Here is a 20,059-nt window from a genome sequence, read left to right on the forward strand (position 1 = left end):
AATAAATCAAACAGATATGGCAGCGAACAGCATTTCAGAAAGACAAGAGATACGAATTGCTCCATTTGTGTCAGCTTGCCCAGTTATTGTTCTGACTTACTACTTTAACGACCCCAAATTAAACTGCTTGAACTGAAACAGACAAACAAAGATCTTTAAAACACAATTACACACACACACACACATACACACCCTCTGAACAATAAGCATTATTTCTGTGGTGCTACGATCCTTAAATCAAAAAGCCACTGCACCAATTAAAAATTACATGAATACATAACGAATATAGGACTGACCTTGCAAAAAGCTTACTCCTCTTGGCTAAAAATCATTAACAGTTTTGGTAAAATCCTTTTATGTGCTTCTCCAGCTAGCTAATTCCAGCCTTCCATTAACGCACTCCATTGCAGATAATTGCCGTCAGCACACGCTCCCCTGCTTTTGCTGGTTCCCAACCCAGCAAGGATAATCACATTCCAGCAGGGAGTGAACAGATGGCAGCCTCCATGGTAACCAGTCCTCCCCAGCTAGTGGTAGCACTGGGAGACTCCCGGGGACTGGGCAACAAGCACTCTTTGTGCTTCAGCCTTGTAAAGCCTCAGTGAAGGGAGAGCCAGCTCCTAGTGCTCACTGGGCATGCCTAGCAGGTGCCTTGCCTTCGCCAGCAGGCAGAACACCTTAACAAAAGCTTGTAACCAGGTTTAACCTTGAAGCTGCCTATTCCCACGTCACACAGGGGCAAGACGCACGCTAAGATGGAGGTGAAGCTAGAGAGAGTTTTCATTTACTGTTTTAAGGGGGGGGGGGTGGGGAGGGGGCAGAGAAATTTACTGAGGCTTGTTTTCCCCCTGACAAAATCATTTTCTGAAGGTAGGCTTATTTCACCTATATGGGTTTAATTTCAGCACGATGGCAATGTTTGCTGCCTGATCTCTACCCCCTAGATCTTGAAATTGCTCCCCTCAAGAACACTGTAATCTCCCAACGCAGCTTTTCCTTAACAACTACATAAAACCTTGCTTTTGGTCTTAGGGCTTCTGCCAGCTTATCTGCTCCACATCTGATGAGCCCAACGCTGATTCAGCAGCAGGCAAAACCACCCTGTCTCTGCTGCATGACCAGGCTGCCAGGGGGGGCATGCCTGGAAAAAGCTTTCTTTTTTTTTTTGCTTCAAAGCTGTGCCTGAAACTACTGCTGTCATTGGGCCAGATCCTGCACAGCCACACACCTACACCAGTGGTGTGCAGCAAAATTCCCACCAGCGTTATCCGGAGGGGAAAAGGAAGTGGCTTTTCAAGACCAAGTGATAATGATCTTGTCTGCAAACTAAAAGGAGCTTTGAAATAACACATTAAAGTTTTAAATACTGTTGAGTTAGTTGCACAGGACCAGATCTCATAAATACTTAAGGCTTGAAACACTGGGCATACAAAATCATGCTGCACAGGAGTCCATGGACTAAAGACGCAGTCAAACTTTCCCTCACTCTCAAAACTATGCAGCACTTATGACTAACAGTGTGTCAGAAAATTGTGGGTAATTTTACTTAAAGCTGAGCCAAATTTGGAAGTTCCTACGTGCTAGGTTAGATCTAGTGAATTATTCTTTTGAGAAAGGGAAAATTAATTCCTTTCTCCCTTAATGGCACCTTTGATCTTGTAGCTGGTCCTGCAGGGCAGCATTTGTTCCTGTGAAAGACTGAAAACCCCTGTGCTGGAACCCAACCTCACAACAAAGCCTGTCTTTTCATGAGGGTGGCTCCAGGCACAGAGCTCAATAATTTTCTTCCACCCTTCCAAATTTTCAGTTTCCAACATCCTCACTGCATAAGGAAGTTAGTTTTGTTTCACAGCAAGTGCAATGAAGTTGTTCTCAAAACCATCTAGGTTGAAAAAGACCTTCAAGATCATCAAGTCCAACCATTAACCCAGGACTGCCAAGTCCACCACTAAAACATGTCACTGAGGGCGTCATCCACATGTTTTTCGAATATTTCCAGGGTGATTCCACCACTGCCCTGGGTAGCCTGTGCCAATGCCTGACTGCAAATTCTTACATAGGTAAGAACTATTAAACTGCCACTATTAAACTGCCAGCACATTAACACTGGAAGCCTCTCAGATTACTGCTGACAGTGCTTGAGTACTCATAAGCCGTACGAGAGTCCTCACCATGGAAAGTGTGGCAGCTGAAGAGGATCCAGACTTCGCAGAGCTCACAAGGGTGCTTGTGGGTACCAGTGACAGGCATGGGACTAAACCCAGGTCTGTCAACTTCCTCTCCAGGACTAGAAGATCATTCTGACCCATGATGCTAATTTCAACCCATTTTCTTCCTCTAAGGAAGCAATTTCGACATCATCAAAAATTTCTTGAGCAATCATGGCCACCACATTTAATCATCCACCAGCAACATGGGTAAAATAATAGAAGGAAGGAAGATACCCAATTTCCTACTTAACTTGACAATTGTTAATAATAAAAGCTTTTCAGTGTTTAAGCATTATGAAACACACCAATAGCAGTTCTTGGTTTGCCTGTTAAAAATAAAGACTATGGCTCAGAAATTAGTTTTAATATAGTAATAGATTGTCTGCCTTGTTGGAAAAAACAACCCAACTGTAGCAATTACAATTCTTGGCAAACAGAACAACTTCAAAATTACAGGGATTGGAGTTCAGTTACAGTCTGTTTTTCTTCATGAAAGAAACCTCCTACAAAGTAATTTTCTAGATTTATGTAAATTCTAACTTTATATTTAAAAAAAATGTTTACTGAAATATTACAAGCAATTTTGGCATTGGAAAACTTGTTCCAGACACAGATAAAACCCCTTAGACCATCTGTTTTTGAGCAAGCATTAGCTGTACCAATTATAGGAGGATTGCTAGCAGAATGAAAGGCATTCAGAACCCATTTCATCTTCTTATTTGGAATTTCTTTACTTTTAAAGTCCGATTTTATACAGATACAATGCAAAAATTTTAATAAACTACATGGAGCTTATCACACAAAGAAAGGCGCAATAGGGTGCACTACAAATTTTGATGAAAGCAATAGCTAAGTTACATGGAGCAACATTAAAAAACTACCCTGTGTATATCTGACATGTTTTATTCAAACTGCTTGAAAGGGAGAGAGCAAAACAGCACATCCAAAATACTGTTGATGAGGGGTGGACAAGAGAAAGAAAACTTAGCCTTCTCCCCTTATTTTATGGCCCAGTCTGAGCCTATCTGGAGTTTAAGAATAAATTGCTTTAGCTGGAAGATATTAATGGAAAATAAACATCATATTGACATCCTGTCTTCTGAATTGATTCCACTGAAAGGATTGTCTTTTATAATGATAGCACTATGTGCTTCAGCTTTTTCCATTCATAGCTCCTCTTTGATAGACCAAGATTTGGTATTTTACTTGAGTCACTGGAGACTCAAACTGGGCTTTAGAAATATGTGGTTTTCATATTGGATATGTTGGGGGTTTTGGTGATGACCACTTAAAATCTGTTCACCCAAGACAAGTTATATGAGTTTAGAATAAGGCATATTGACAGAAGTTAACCTCCATTCTATGCATGAGATTTGAAAGCTTTATTTATAAAGGCAAACAATTATAAAACATCTAGGCAATCAACACCAGGCCTCACACATACTCGCTTTTGAACTCATGCCCATTTCTCATACCTGTTTTTAGAGTTCTACTAAGACAACCTTGTAATTCCTGAAAATTGTACCGACTGTACATTACTGCCAGATAAAGCAACACAATAAAACACTGATCTGCTTGCTCTGTTACAGTACCACCTTTGTTTCTAAAAATAAAACAATTTTAATATAATGTGTATGCTTTTCTTTTAATACCATTTTGTATTGAGGAAGTTCATTTCAAGGGAAACAGTATGTCTGCATTTTTAAGAGTATAAAAAAACATTCTGAAAGCAATTGTAAGTGCTGAAATCTGCAAAATTTCAAGATTTTTTGTGATAAGCACAGAAGGACTAAAGCTTCCATACTTAAAGATCAGTTTATATGACAGAGATGGTCTTACAGTCTTACCTCAAACAGTTTTCCTAAATCAAAAAAATACAGTACTTTGCAGAAGGAAAGCAATGAATCAAGCCCTGCAGACATCAAAGGCTTCCTCAGTGGCATCTGAACAGATAAAAAGCAAATGAAGACCTCATGCCTGGTGAGTTGCACTCCCATTACTTCCCAGATGTTTTCAGTCCCCACAGTTTTGCACTAGCACATGTGTCCTCAGCATCACAAGAAACAAGACTATGGAGTTTCTTCTTCTTTCACATGGTGCCCACATAGCCTGGGAGCATGCACATGGTAGGCGTGGGAGAAGCATCTGTTTTGCTCTCCCTCTCACGGCCACTGTTTGATTAAATGATGTCTATGAGTGATAAACCTTTCCTTTCCAAACTCTTAATTCTTACAAAAGTGGAATTCACAGCAGGGAGACAAGCTATCTCCTCACCAGTTCAATTACATGGACTGTCTCTGTCCATTGCAGTAATCATTCGTCTAATATTGCAATAGCTGTTTCTGTGGATATTTATTTTTTTCACCATCACTAAAGGATAATGAAGAAACACAGATGGAGCTCATACTGGACATCTTAGTAATATATTTGGTGCACCAGCCTGAAAGTTATTCTTCCTTGATAGGCAGTTCTCTAGAATAGCTTTCAAGTTATGAAATTAAATTCCTCATAGAACTAGAAAAAAAAGAAGACTTCTACTGTTATGTCTCCAAAGAGAGTTATTTTCAGATCAGGAACAGCACCAGCCCAATACACCCAAACACCTACTCCATAAACTGGAATTACTTTAGTTTCCAAATCCTTTATGGCACCTCACCCACTGAACAGCATCAATAGTGCCTGCAAGTTAGTAACGCCTGCAGAAAAGGACATAGTTTTTTCTTTAAAGCAAATGACAAAATATATCTAGAGTTATTCAGGCACATTGATTAATATATTAATATATGAAGTAAATTATGTGAAATGTAATTTCAAAAAACTCCATCCATCCACAGGGCCTATATTAGAACTGCTCTCTTTAGTAAAGAAAAGCCTCTTGGAAGTTGCTGATCACAAAGAAACAGATGGTTAAAAGTATTTTTTTGTAAACACAATTATTTTTATGTCAATAGTAAAATGTAGGGTACAGAAGAACTGTTAAGTAAAATGGGAGATAGCACAGCCTCCCTGAGGTGGGTACAGAAGCTCAGGCCTTGGACATAAGGCATGAGACAGCTCATATTGGTGGTAGCTACCCAGAAGCAAGAGGTCTGGAGCTGCTTTTGCAAGATGTGCATGAACGGAAAGGGAGAGCCTACATCAAAAACATCAAGGGGCTTGTGTTCCAACAGCAGACACTAATGTTTTTCCAACTGTGACACTAATGTTTTTCAATCCATCTGCATTCAAAAAAGAAAGAGGGATGATAAAAGCAGAGCTGGACTTTAGCTGAAAACTCATTTTGTCAAGGTAGGACAACTCAGTTCAGTGTCTGGAAGCATCCAACAATAGGGCACAGCAACCACCAGACATGCCTGATTATTTCTGCAATCACACAGAGCGTTTCCATGGAAAAGCTGCAGCAGACTAGGTTTGACATTCAGTGTCTGACAGCTGAGCCAGCCAAAGCTCAGAGATGCAAGGCTCAAAGAGAGATTGTAGACAGCTCTTTGGATGTGGTTCTGAGTAATGCAAGTGTAAATCCAGCTCTGGGGGAAAGCCTAACCCCAGGGGCTCCACCTTGTGCTCTTTATTTACCAGTTAAGATCCCAATGAAAGCAGAATAGACATCAGAGTAGCACATGGGTGGGAACTGTGGCCACAGGGCTTTTCTTTCTCTTTAGGTTTTACTAAGGAGTTTCTGAGAAGTCTGGACGGGAACTCCAGGGCTGCCGCTGGGTTGGACAACTCCTGACAGAATTTCCAAACAAAAGAGAGAAATGGTGTATCTGGAAAAAGAATGGCCTGCACATTCCCTCCTCTACAGCATAACCTTCAATGAAAACCATGAACAGTAAGAGGGGAAGAAAATGTAAGGAACCCAGGTAACCACAAAAAAATTCAATGCGTTCAGTGTGCTGGTCTCCTCCATGCAGATACAGGAAATTATTGTACTTCATCAGCTAAACTTGGGAAGAAAAAAAATGTTGTTATAACTCCCAAATTTAAATTCATGCTTCACACAGGTAATCTGAGGTACAGCAGGAGTGGTGGTATTTGAGCTGTACGAAATATTACATCAGCAGCCTTGTGCCTTAGCCTGTTGCAGGTGGTTAACTTATTAGTGGCAAAGAAATCAGAAAAATTCTTAAAATTCATTTAGCAGACCCAGTTATATAATACACACTGATTTGATCTAAATTCCTCTTCCAACTCAACAGTCACTGATTTTTAAGATCTAGAAACAGCTGTCAGATCCAACACAAACACTTTTCTGAGCAGTCTGTAACAGTATTCTGACCAAACAACAGATTAGTTTTACAAAACACCATGCTTTTTCCTACCCTGATGCTCCTTCAGCAGACTGATAGATCAGCCTCCAGTAAGCTGTCTAAAGAAACCAGGCTCTGGTACTTGAGCAGGCAATCATAGAGCATGCCCCATCCATGCCCACAGCTGACAGCTCCACTGCCAAGCGGAAGGAAAAGCAGAATTGCAGGATTTACCGGTAGCTGCCAAGACCACAGCACAAAAGTTACAACTTCCACCTACCTCCCACGTTAACTCACCCAAATGAATTAGCTTATTTACAACCCAAATTTATAGTTCCACTTAGGCCAACAGAAATTACATGTTCCACTAGAGTCACCCAATATATTCCTGTATTTATTTTGTATATATTTCACTGGCTCAAAGTTCTTTTTGCAGTCTATCTCCCCCCACAAGGATGAGCAACCAGTTTCATAGCTGAAGGAAAAATAAGGTTTTGGCAGAGACTATTCACAACAGTCTGATGAGTACCAGGGGTCTTGGTCACAGCTGGGGCTTCCAGGTGGACCCATGACAGATATATGACATTAGAGGCATAGAGCACAAAACCATAGTTTCTCTCTTTTTCAGATTATTTTCAAAATAAGCAATGGACCAAGTATAGCTTATTTTTGTACAACATTTTACTTGCAGTAAGAATGTCATGGAGGATTGCATTATCATCATCATCATACAATACAGCAAAAAGAGAACCATATCTTTGAAGAACGTTATTCTTTTGCTAAAAGGAGAAGGATATTAGCATATGGGTCACTCCAGTACCTTCAAAGATCTAGACTTCACATAGTTTGTCTTTAAATTGCAGAAGTACTCACAACACATAAGGATAAGGGCAAAAAAACCCATCAGCATAAAACAAGAGATACCTACAGACTCCTCCACATTCTGAGAAATGAGTAATGACTGACACATATATGTACAAAGTGGAACTAAAAAAACCTGATCTTCCTCTCAAAAAACAAATTTGGACACTCTTCTGAAGTTCTGATTGTCTTTACTATAGCACTGGTGAGCTCAGCAAGTAAAAACCATGCCGTACAAATGGGGATAAATGTTTACCAAAATTTCCATGTCCTTTAAGTAACACAATATAGTGCAAATGTGTATTCACAGTCTATAAATACACTACAGTGTCCTCATCCAGTCTGCTTTACTTACATTTTAAACAGCTAGAATATAGACATGCTAGTGGAGATATGTATTATCTAAGCTTTACTTTCAAGAAAACAGAGCATTTGGTGATGCATTGCTAGCTAATGGTGTGGTTGGGCTGTAGTGACATGCACCACTTCCCTCCCATCCATAAATCTCAAAGATCATCACTATTCTCAGACTGCATGTGACAGTAAAATAGGAAGGAAAGTGTCAGAAAATAAGTTCAAATTTGAACATAAAACCATCGCGTGCTGTGAAAAAGGTCACAAGATTCAACTTCTCATTGTGGGGATAGCTGCCTTGGATCAACACACTTATGTTCTGCTTCTGTTGCTACTCATCCAAGTGATGAGAGTTCAGTTCAGTAAAACTGCCCTTAGACCCTGACAGATGACTTCTCCTTACTCAACAACAGCAAGAAATATGCTTTCTTGTTGATATTATCAGAAAAACTAGATCTAGACTATGGAATGTGTTCATACACAAACACGTTTGACCACAGGCTACTGGAGAACTTACTTGATTCCTCCTGTCTATAAGCATATCAGCCACAGGCCAGGATGAGAAAACTATGCATATCTGTACTTTCAAAGATTTCTGACACTCTTTCACAGATCATAAAATTACTTCAAAAACAGTAAATGATTAAAAAAAAAAAACACAACACAGGCAAAAGAGTTCTACTTACAGCTGCCCATGCCTTGTATAGAAATGTCATCACTGTGAGCAGAAATCCTTACATTCCAATGTGTTTGTGCAAGTAACTACCCATCTAGGAGACAAATCTTAAACTGGACATAGAATGAACATTATCAACTCATTATATAGCAACGGAAGTTCTGAATTTCATAACAGACTGACATTGCTCAGGAAATAAGCAACAAGAAATATTTCAACACATACCAGCAGAAGATTGTGTGAGTGAGCACTTAAAGAAGATGTTTTGGGGTTTGGTTTTTTTTTTCTGTTTTTTTGTTGGTTGTGGGTTTTCTTTAAGAAATAGAAACCTTACTGTCAAGATTCACTTGACTCAGTGCCATCAATAAGGAGACCACTATAGCTATGTTCTGTTCCACATTATATAAGCTATATTCCAGTCACATTTTTAAGACCTTTAAAGAACATTCACCTCTTAAGAAAATAATGGGCAGCACCGGCAGAATGGCTGCCACTCAAGAAGAGTGAAGAACTAGAAACACATGAATCAGTTCAAAGAAAGGATTCGCCTAAGTTGCTTCCACTTGCAGTCTCACTATTGTTTTCATAGTACTAAACTGTCTAGTAGTCAGTTATTTATTACATTCCAGTAGTAGAAAACTCGGACACACATCAATCTTACAGTTGCACTCGGTGCTCTTCCATTTTTGCTTCTCATCTTTGTGGTTTTTATACCCAACTACAGCAGAAGGCCTCTGAGACTTCTACTGCTCATGTTTGAGCCATGCAAAATCCAGCATAGAAGCATATAAGCACTGACTGCCAAAACCTTCTGACTATTCTGCATTGACTTTTACATTTACTGAGGTGGTACTATAAAATTTTCAGGCAGAATAAGACTGGACGTTTTCCAGCGTGCCATAGTAACAAACCCATAAGACAAAATCCCCTGGGGCAGGTAGAGGTGATGCCAGCAACTTTCTTTAGGAAGTTTTCTAGAGAGTGAGACACTTGCCTGTCACACTACCCACTCCATGCAGCTTCTTTAGAAGTTTCTGAAACATTCCACTGCTCATTTTAGGTACATTAAATACACAAAAAAACCCCAAACCCTATTCCAACAGATTTCCAAAGAAATGAGGTGAGAAGTGAGAAGAGCGTGCAGCAAGCTCACTGCCCTGGACTTCAAAAGAGCAGACTTTGGCCTCTTCAGGAACCTGCTTAGTAAGGCTCCATGGGATATAGCCCTAGAGGGCAGGGGGGGGCAAGACTGTTGGTTGCTATTCAAGGATCACCTGCTACAAGCTCAGGAATGTTGCATCCAAACTAGAAGGAAGTGCAGCAGGAGGGCCAGGAGACCTCCTTGGATAAATAAGGAGCTGCTGAGGAAAATTCAAATGAAAAAAGAGGCTTATAAAAAGTGGAAGCAAGGACAGGTGGCCTGGGAAGAAAACAGGGATGTTGTCCTGGAAGCTAGGGACCAGGTGAGGAAAGCTAAGGCCCAGTTAGAATTAACCTTGGTTAGGGATGTTAAGAATAACAGGAAGGGATTCTACAGGTACACAGAAAATAAAAAACAGACTAGGGACAACGTAGGCCCCCTCTGGAAGCTATCAGGAGAACTGGCTACCCTGGATTTGGAGAAGGCTGAGGTTCTTCATGACTTCTTTGTCTTGGTCTTCACTAGCAAAGGCTCTGACCACACCACCTAAGTCTTGAAAGGCAGATGCAGGGACTGTGAGAATGAAGACCTTGGGCCCACTGTAGGAGAGGATCTGGTTCGAGACCATCTTAAAAACCTGAACGTACACGAGTCCATGGGTTCTGATGAAATCAGGTCCTGAAGGAGCTGGTGAATGAAGTTGCTAAGCTGCTGTCCATCATATTTGAAAAGTCATGGCAGTCAGGTGAAGTTCCCAATGACTGGCAGAAGGGAAATATAACAGCCCCCATTTTCAAGAAGGGGAAAATGGATAACCTGGGGAATTACAGACCAGTCAGTCTCACCTCTGTGCCTGGCAAAATCTTGGAGCAGATTCTCCTGGAAGGCATGCTAAGGCACATGAAAAACAACAAGGTGCTTGGTGACAGCCAGCATGGCTTCACTAAGGGGAAATCCTGCCTGACCAACTTGGTGGCCTTCTATGATTGGGCTACAAAACTGATGGACAGGGGTAGAGCAGTTGATGTCATCTACCTGGACTTGTGCAAAGCATTCGACACTGTCCCACACAACATCCTTGTCTCTAAATTGGAGAGACATCAATTTGATGGATAGACCACTCGGTGGATAAAGAGCTGGCTGGAGGGCCGCACACAAAGAGTTGTAGTCGATGGCTCAATGTCCAGCTGGAGACCAGTAACGAGTGGTGTCCCTCAGGGATTGCTGTAGGGACCGGTCTTGTTCAACATCTTCATTGCTGACATGGACAGTGGGATTGAGTGCGCCCTCAGCAAGTTTGCCAATGACACCAAGCTGTGTGGTTCGGTTGATACACTGGAGGGAAGGAATGCCATCCAGAGGGACCTTGACACACTTGTGAGGTGGGCTGATGTCAACCTCATGAAGTTTAACCGTGCCAAGTGCAAGGTCCTACACCTGGGTCGGAGTAATCCCAGGCACAGCTACAGGTTGGGCAAAGAGCCTTGTGAAGAAGGACTTTGGGGTGTTGGTGGATGAGAAAATGAACATGAGCTGGCAGTGTGAGCTCCCAGCCCAGAAAGCCAACCGTATCCTGGGCTGCATCAAGAGGAGCATGACCAGCAGGTCGAGGGAGGTGATCACAGTATCACAGTATGTTAGAGATTGGAAGGGACCTCAAAAGATCATCTAGTCCAATCCCCCTGCCGGAGCAGGAACACCTAGATAAGGTTACACAGGAACGTGTCCAGGCGGGTCTTGAATGTCTCCAAAGAAGAGATTCACAACCTCCCTGGGCAGCCTGTTCCAGGTCGTCACCCTCACGAGAAGTTTCTCTCAGGTTTAAGTGGAACCTCTTGTGTTCCAATTTACCCATTTCCCCTTGTCCTTTCATTGTTGCCACAGAAGAGCCTGGCTCCATCCTCGACACTCCCCTTTATATATTTATATACACTAATAAGGTCACCCCTAATCTCCTCTTCTCCAAACTATAAACCCAGCTCCCACTTCCTCATAAGGGAGATGCTCCACTCCCTAATCATCTAGTTGCCCTGCGCTGACTCTCTCAGGTCCCTGCTTCTAAACTGAGGGGCCCAAACTGGACACAATATTCCAATGAGTCTCACCAGGGCGATAGAGGGAAGGAGACCTCTCTGACCTACTAACCACCCCCCTTCTAAACACCCAGGATGCCATTGGCCTTCTTGGCCACAAGGGCACAGTGTCGGCTCATGGTCACCCTGTCGTCCACCAGGACCCCCAGGTCCCTCTCCCCTACACTGCTCTCTAACAGGTCGTTCCCCAATCTATACTGGAACCTGGGGTTGTTCCTGCCCAGATGCAGATGATCCTGCCCCTCTACTCTGCTCTTGTGAGACCTCACTTGGAGTACTGTGTGCAGTTCTGGTGTCCTCAACATAAAGAGGACATGGAACTGTTGGAACAAGTCTAGAGGAGAGCCATGAGGGTAATCAGGGGACTGGAGCACCTCCCATATGAAGATAGGCTGAGAAAGTTGGGGCTGTTCAGCCTGGAGAAGAGAAGACTCCTTGGAGACCTCATAGCAGTCTTCCAGTATCTGAAGAGGGCCTATAAGGGCGCTGGGGAGGTACTCTTCATTAGGGACTGTAGTGATAGGACAAGGGATAACGGGTTAAAACTTAAACAGGGGAAGTTTAGATTGGATATAAGGAAGAAATTCTTTCCTGTAAGGGTGGTGAGGCACTGGAATAGGTTGCCCAAGGAGGTTGTGAATGCTCAATCCCTGGCAGTGTTCAAGACCAGGTTGGACGAGGCCTTGGGTGATATGGTTTAGAGCGAGGTGTCGCTGCCCATGGCAGGGGGGTTGGAACTTGATGATCTTGGGGTCCTTTCCAACCCTAACTATTCTATGATTCTCTTCTATTCTATTCTAGGTATAAGCTGTGTCATACAAACCACTGTGTGTCTCTTACACTCTTCTTCCTTTGAAGTGGCAATGTGTGAATCCCTTTATAAGCACAACTTATAGGCAACATCTGTGGAAAAGAATTGAAAAAAAACTAAAACAAAAAGACAGAATCATTATCTCTCAAATATATTAGAAGTCCCAACTCCTGGCAACAGAAGAATAATTATATCCAATCTGAGGTGCCACATGAAAGAGTTTCATAGCCCTCGTACTGGAAACAGTTTAAAATCAAGCAAATAAAAAGGCAAAACCTTTTACAGTGGATTTGGGGGTTTGCTTTTTTTGGTGTTCTTTTATTCTGAGAAATTACTGAAGACTTTGTTAACATTCATAATAGTAAGATACAACCATAATGCAAAACACAAAAACAAAACTATACATTCTGGCAAAGTCAAAATTAATTCTTCCATACATGCTAAGGATCCTTGCAAACACTGCCTTCACAAAGAGCTGCACTAGGAAGACTCCAGTAACACCCACTGGAGTACCTCCACATCAAACAGATTTTTTTAAAGACAAGAGGCACTATGAGTCAGAACAACAAGTGGAGCCTGTCTCTACTGCACTATTGCTTCATGAAGCATGAAAATTGTCATCTAATGATCAATAAGACAGTTCTAGAAACATATGAATGGACTATACAGATTTTTCCAATAGTCAGCCCTGAAGAACCTAAGCCTAGTCCATCCTGGGAAGATGACTGTGAAATGACATTATTATCAAATGCACTACACCTACCTCAGCCTAATAGAAGAGAAAATAAAAAACAGCACAGCCAGACAGTTCAGCTATTTATGAAGTTTTTTAACAATTCTTCCCTAGAAAACCATCTGATCCTACCAGCATAAGTCCACCACTCTCTCATTTCCTCCTACATCTAACTGGCCTAAGATCCTCATCATTCCCGAAGAAAATGTTCAACAAAGCAAAGCACAAGGTCCTACACATGTGTGGGGGCAATCCCAAGCACAGCTACAGGTCGGGCAGAGAAGTGATTCAGAGCAGCCCTGTGGAGAAAGACTTGGGGTGTGGGTCAATGAGAAAATGAACATGAGCTGACTTCAGCGTGTGCTTGCAATCCAGAAAGCCAACCGTATCCTGGGTTGTATCAAAAGAAGAGTGACCAGCAGGTCGAAGGAGGTGATCCTGCCCCTCTACTCTGCTCTTATGACACCCCACTTGGAGTATTGTGTGCAGTTCTGGTGTACCCAACATAAGAAGGACATGAAGCTGTTGGAGCAAGTCCATAGGAGGGCCAGGAAGACGGGGACTAGAGCACCTCCCATACAAAGACAGGCTCATAGTACTGAGACTGTTTAGCCTGGAAAAGGCTGCATGGGGGGCCTACAAGGATGCTGGACTCTTCATCAGGGACTGTAGCAATAGGACAAGGGGTGATGGGTTCAAACTTAAACAGGGAAAGTTCAGGTTAGATATAAAGAAGAAGTTCTTTACTGTGAGGTTGGTGAGGCACTGGTATGGGTTGCCCAAAGAAGTGGTAAATGCTCCATCCCTCTCCGTGTTCAAGGCCAGGCTGGACAGAGCCTTGAGTGACATACTCTTGGGTGAGGTGTCCCTGACCATGGCAGGGGGGCTGGAATTACAGAATTCACAGAATCCCAAGGATTGGAAGGGACCTCAAGAGATCATCTGGTCCAACCCCCCTGCAAGAGCAGGGTAACCTAGAGTACATCACACAGGAACTAGTCCAGGCGGGCCTTGAAAGATCTTAAAGTCCTTTCCAACACAAGCCATTCTATCATTCTATGAAAATAGACTTTAACCATTACTATCTCTAATGCTGTCCATTATCTCACCCAGAAACCCTGCTCACCCTTTCCTTCAAGCTTATAAGCCTCATCTGTAGAGGCTTATAATATATAGATATAATAGTATCTGAAATATATAATAGTATATATTCAGTATAATAGTATCTGTTACCTTATCAGCATAATCATATCTATTCAGTGTATAATATTATCAAGCTGATGATGAATTAGAATTACCTCTTTGGCCACACTGCTTCTACCAAACTCCTGCAACTTTAACAGCAGACATGCTGAATTATCACACTCCCTTCCTGCAATTTCAGTTAAGAGAAAGCTGCACTTTAAGGCACGGAATTTTATCCTTTTTGTTTGTGTGTGTGTGTGTTTTCAAATAGTCTATTTTATTGCTTCAGTAAATTGTTATCTAATTTTAAGACAATGCCATACTATGATGGGACAGAATACAGCAAAATCTGTAGTCTAACAGGTTTCAGATTCAGCTATTAATCTGTCAGTCTTTTCCATAACAAGTAAAGACTTAAATAAGCTTTGAAGTTCATACATGGAAGCTACAAAATGGAGACAGAGCACCTTAGAAGAGAATTTTAACTCAGCCCTACATTGTCCAAAACAAATAATATCCAAAATGCATCCACCACTCAAGTCAGAGAATATTTAGCACATCCAAATTTAAGACACTCAATTGTCAAACTAAAGGCGTCTATATTTGTGATGTATCAAAAGTGATGCTAAAAATGGATTTAATACTTCAGCTGACTCAACACTACGCAGAGGCAGTGGAAGGCTGCCAAGCTGATGCTAAGTGTGTTCCTGTGAACACAACATACTTCCTGTACATTTACCACCTCTCTCTAAAACAGCAGTTGGCGATTAGAAACACCTATGTTGCTTACTGAATGCAGGGAGAGACTGCTCAACATTTTATTCAAAAAGGAAAATCCAACCATTTTGTTTTCACAAAGTGCTTAGGAAACACTAAAGAAATAGCTGAAAGATACTCTAGTCAGAGTTATTTAGACTATGAATAGGCTGTAAACCACAAGAAGACTCACAGTCTTCCTCAGCAACCTCTCTGGAGACTTGAGGGATTATGTTGTTTAGACTTGGGAGCAGAAAGATCTGAGAAGTTCTCTCAGGATACACAGGAAGCCTACATAAGTGATGGCAAAGACTGTTGCTATTTTCCCTTCCGCCTTTGACAGCCTATATTGAAACTGAATATATATACACTGAATGAAATTCTGCAAAGGGTCTGTATTTTAGGAAGACTACAAAATTCTAACCCAAAATAAGTAAAAATATTTTGTGTGTTCAGAGGAATTTTTCCATGTTCACAGCACAGCCTCTACCTTTTCCAGTGGAATAACAAAAAAAACTATGTTTGATTATATTCAATAAACATTTTTAATAAACAACCAAAATGAGTAAGTATTCCCTCTTTAGATTTCGTTGCTCATACACTATGCCACAGCAAAGGGACAAAGCTTCAGGTACTCTGGAGACAATGGCTTTGCTGAATTTTAGACTCATCTACTCAACATCCAATTTCAGTAGAATAGCCAATAGGTAAAAAATTTGGTAAGAAACCTCGAAGCTCATCCAGTCTATCATTTCGATCAGTCTTGCAAGTCAGAAAGCTAAAGAGAAGCTGCTAGAGAACACTGACATGTACGTAAGCTCCGAAGTTTGTTTTCATTTCAGAGAAGAAGTTTGGTTGATTGGTTTTTAAACCTGTAAGCAAGTCAGGTCCTGCAGAGTTATTATTAATCATGTTCAAATCACATCAGGTTGTCAACATCTGATTGTCCTTAGAATTATGCATTCTCTATGTGTCCCTCTGAATTAAAATGATTAGCAGTGGCAGCTCGTAAGGCTTTCATGAAGCAAGAGCCATGTCAATTGGAAATAGCTCATAGAGCTAAACAAGCACAAAAGCTCCTTAAGTTTACTTCATGCCAAAACCTTCACACTATCTACAGTACTATTCAGCAAATACACCCTGGAAATTTGTTTTAAATTTGTTTTTTTTAATACAGAAGGGTTTAGGTGAGCAATACCATTAAAAAAAAAAAAAACAAACCAACAAAACAACCCACACCACCAAAACAAACAAAAAACCCTATACTATGAAAAAAAAATGATACCAAATTCCATTTGGGTTCCTCTCCCTTTACTGCTGATTGTGAACAGCTGCCCTGCATTTTGCCAAGTCCACAGCCACATACACCCATGACTCTGACTCAACATTTTAGAGTGCAAACATTGCTACTTATTCTTTAGCTGCTTCCTAATGGTTTTATGGTTTAGAACATCCTCATCATGACTCTGAAATCAGTTATACATGGAAAGATACATTGCAGCTGGAAGATCTCTGTGGTATACATTCACACCTTTAAAAAAATTACAAATACCTTTACAAACCACAAAAAAAATCCCAACAGGTCAGCTTTGACTTTTCCATGGCTTTACTTGGTTGTTTCTGTACAGGACTCAAACATATTTATGGCATTGCAATACATCCAACACATTTATCAGAATAGATTGCTGTGCCTTTCTATCAGCTACCATGACTGATGGGAAAGGGGGGAGGGTGCATGGAAATTATAACTCCAGGTTTTACAGAACTGAAACTATTTTTCTGTATGATATTCTCATAAAAGACTTTCAAAGCAGATGCCTGAAGCTGAGCCATCAATTAAAAAAAAATCATGCCACTAAATACCCAAACATAACAGGCTTGTATTTGAGGCTCCTGAGGAACCCACTTTTGCAAGATTTGGATTCTGGAGCGCATCATCCTCTTATCTGGCATTTTATTGTATGAACACCTGGAAGGAAAAATGAGAAAATGACTGTTCAAGAAGAAATTTTATATTGAGTCTATAGCTCCTTCAGGACAGATGATCACAATAACTAAAAGACCAAGGAAGATATCTCAAGGTATAATAACACATACTATTTTCCAGGAGTATACAACTGAATGACTTCCTTACAAAATGAAGATATGGAAGGCAAATACATCCACAGGAGAAAAGCTCTTGCAGCTACGGTGCTGAACTAGAGAGAGCATGAATCATGACCAAAACACTGCATGGTTTCTTTTACTATCCAAGGCAAAGGAGTATGTGGGGTTTTTGGTGGTTTTTTTTTTTTTTCTGTTGGAGGCAAAATTACTACTTTATCTACCTTACACAGGACAGAAGCCAACAGCAAAGACTATTTCAGTAAGGGCTTTTTCAGTGTGGCCCCCTCCCATAATGCTGGAAAGGAAAACATCTATATGCTTACTGCACACTCACATTCCTCTTTTTCAACTGCCTGCTTCTGCAGCACTGCTTTCCAAACACCAGCCTCTTCTATTGCACAGAGATTTTCCAACCCAGATACTAAAGCTTTCATTTGCCCATGATGGGGTGCAAGAGGTTTCTCACAATCCATTTTTCCAGCCTGACAAAGTCCTTCTGAAAAGCATCCCTGTCCTACCTGTACCAATTGCTCCCACTCCATTTAGTATCACCCACAGACTTGCTTGTTTCCATTTTCCAGATAGCTAACGACAATATGGAACAATATGAATTCCAATACTAACCCCAAGAAAAAAAGGCATTTCTCTCCTTTCTCTGTGTTCCCGGCAATAACTGTAATTTGTCTGTCCTATCGGTTGACCAGTGTCCTCCAGAGGACTACTAAAATTGTTTTGGGAACCAGAGCCATACCCAGGATCGCTGTCTGACCATCTTGTCCCTACACAAAGGGCAACATTCCAAAAAAGTACAGCAGGATTAGGTGGCTCCTCCTCCAAACTCAAATAGCACAGTTTACCACTGTGCAAATTGCTTTACTCTGAGTATAAAGTACAAGAATGTCATCAGTAACTGTTAGTCATTATCTTTCTTCACCTGCTGAGTTTCAAGTGTTTTAAGTTTTTCCCTGAACTGTTTGTGTTCATGACAGAAAGAAAGCATAAACAAGAAAGAGCCAAGAGCTTTGCAAAAACTGGTTTTGTGGGTTTCTTTCCCAAAAGGTCCTTCAAAGAGTTTAAGAGTTCAGTAACTTCAGAGAAGGGAAAGAATTTTTACATATTTGGTATATGAAGGCATGGCACCACTATTCGTAGAAAAATACATGGACCTACTACATGTCAGACTAACGTGTCAGGTTTGGGTTCTAAGATAACAAAAAGGTATCCAGGACAAAACTTGGATGCACTGTAATGAGTGAAGGAACTACTGTATTATACAGTATGAATTTAAAATGTCATATTCCATGACAAAAGAGAAAAAGTCTGATAGCAACCTACTGAATTACTTAAAAAAAAAAAATAATCAAAGTTTAAATTCTTTGGCTCTAGAATGAATCCTGAACACACTCCGTGGAGACTTCTGTATAGGTAGCTATGGCATTAATACCCCACTGAATATGAATGTACAAGGAGGAAACAACCATTAATTACTTCAGGCTGTGAAGGTATTTATAAAGCAACAAAATCAGGCAGTTCTAGAAGGCACTCATGGTGTTTTTAAGCAGCTTCATGAAGGGGAAAAAGAAGTAACCCAGGAATAAAAATAAAAGTCAGACTTTGTTCTAATACCAGATGGAGGAAACTGCTTTCCCATTACAGGACAAACAAGTATCCTCAACTACCCAACACAAAAGGGAAGAGGAAAACAACAGGCAAACTTGCCGAAAGCAGTAGTCAACTGCCAAGGATCATTTTAGGGCTGCAGCTGCTTGTCTCTGCCAAGTTTAAAGAGTTAGCTATTCTGAAAGTATATTAAAAAAATGCCACTAGGGAGTTTAAGTACTGACCTTGTAAGGAAAAATTCCATGGGGAAGAGAGAAAATTTCCAGGATACCAGGGATTTCGTTAGATGTCACCTCGTGATTTCCCAGGTTCAGCATCAAACCAGCTATTCCAAAAATGCAATCAATGTTGCTTTTTTCCTGCTCACATCCCTACCCAGGGAGCTCCCAGTCTCCCATGTGCCCATCTGAATTCAGCTCCACACATCCCACTCTAAAGGGAATAACTTCTAGACTGAGAATGTTGCTACTACTATATCATCACAAATCTATTTTTACTGAGTGATGCATGGTGTTTCTGGGAAGACAGCAGATACAGAATTTCTCTCGGTATTTTAAGATCATTCATTTACAGGGCTCTCAGCAACATTATCTTTGGAGATTTTAGAGATGCATTGGTTATAAACATGTTTCCAAGTATTTTAGGAATTAAATGTGTTAAATCTAGTTAAAAACACCAAACCAAACCAAACCAAACAACCAAACAAAACAACCAATCCACAAAACCAAAACAAAACGCAAGAAAGTATCAAGGTTTTCCTCGCAGAACAGTGTGCTTGCAGCTAAACTATAAAGTATTACTGTGGGGGTTTTGTGGTGGTTTTTTTCTTTTTTTTTTTGGTTTTTTGTTTGGTTTTTTTTTTAACAAAAAAAATCTGTCTGTATGGCATTGATATCAGAAGTGATGTGAAAGATGATCAAATCACTTTTGCAATATTTCTGAGAGTTTAACAGCAACAGGAACCCCCTCAAACAGATGATGGAGGAAGAAGTGATGTAAAGGTCCCCAAACAAATGAAAAAAAGTGATTCACTACATAACATCTGCACTTAGGTTTCAAATATATCACACACATCATCAGCTAGAAAAAGACAGCAAAGGCAGGTGCAGGAAGAAATCCAGATCCCCAAGCACAGTGTCATGTCCTTTAACACCCTCAGACTCAGCTGACACTTATTTTAACCATTCAAGACAGGAAACATTTATTCCAGCCTTTAAACCTTCAGCAAGAAGTTCTGCTACCCTTTCTCTTGAATCAGAAGCA

General features: G+C 40.9%; 1 protein-coding gene and 1 long non-coding RNA gene across 6 annotated transcripts in view; one reads left to right on the forward strand and one right to left on the reverse strand.

The window, feature by feature from the left end:
- FGD4 (FYVE, RhoGEF and PH domain containing 4) overlaps positions 1-20,059 on the reverse strand; it is a 111,750-nt gene that overhangs the window by 67,203 nt on the left and 24,488 nt on the right. The window contains exon 1 of one of the 4 annotated variants that reach the window (XM_061372049.1): positions 8,362-8,477. The exons of 2 other annotated variants lie outside the window; for them this stretch is intronic. In XM_061372049.1, the coding sequence (XP_061228033.1) occupies positions 8,362-8,371 (10 nt within the window). In that variant the 5' untranslated portion in view covers positions 8,372-8,477. Of the gene's footprint in view, positions 1-296; positions 652-8,361; positions 8,478-20,059 lie in introns of those variants that run through there. One more of the 4 variants, XM_061372050.1, reaches the window with a different exon arrangement.
- Positions 1-20,059, forward strand: part of LOC133222380 (uncharacterized) — a 341,799-nt gene that overhangs the window by 43,128 nt on the left and 278,612 nt on the right. The gene's annotated exons all lie outside the window — the stretch shown is intronic.

Source organism: Neopsephotus bourkii, unplaced genomic scaffold (genome assembly GCF_033783945.1).
Source record: "Neopsephotus bourkii isolate Nb327-2 ecotype Australia unplaced genomic scaffold, CSIRO-AGI_Nbou_v1 NB_1589, whole genome shotgun sequence".
NCBI classification, from domain to species: domain Eukaryota; kingdom Metazoa; phylum Chordata; class Aves; order Psittaciformes; family Psittacidae; genus Neopsephotus; species Neopsephotus bourkii.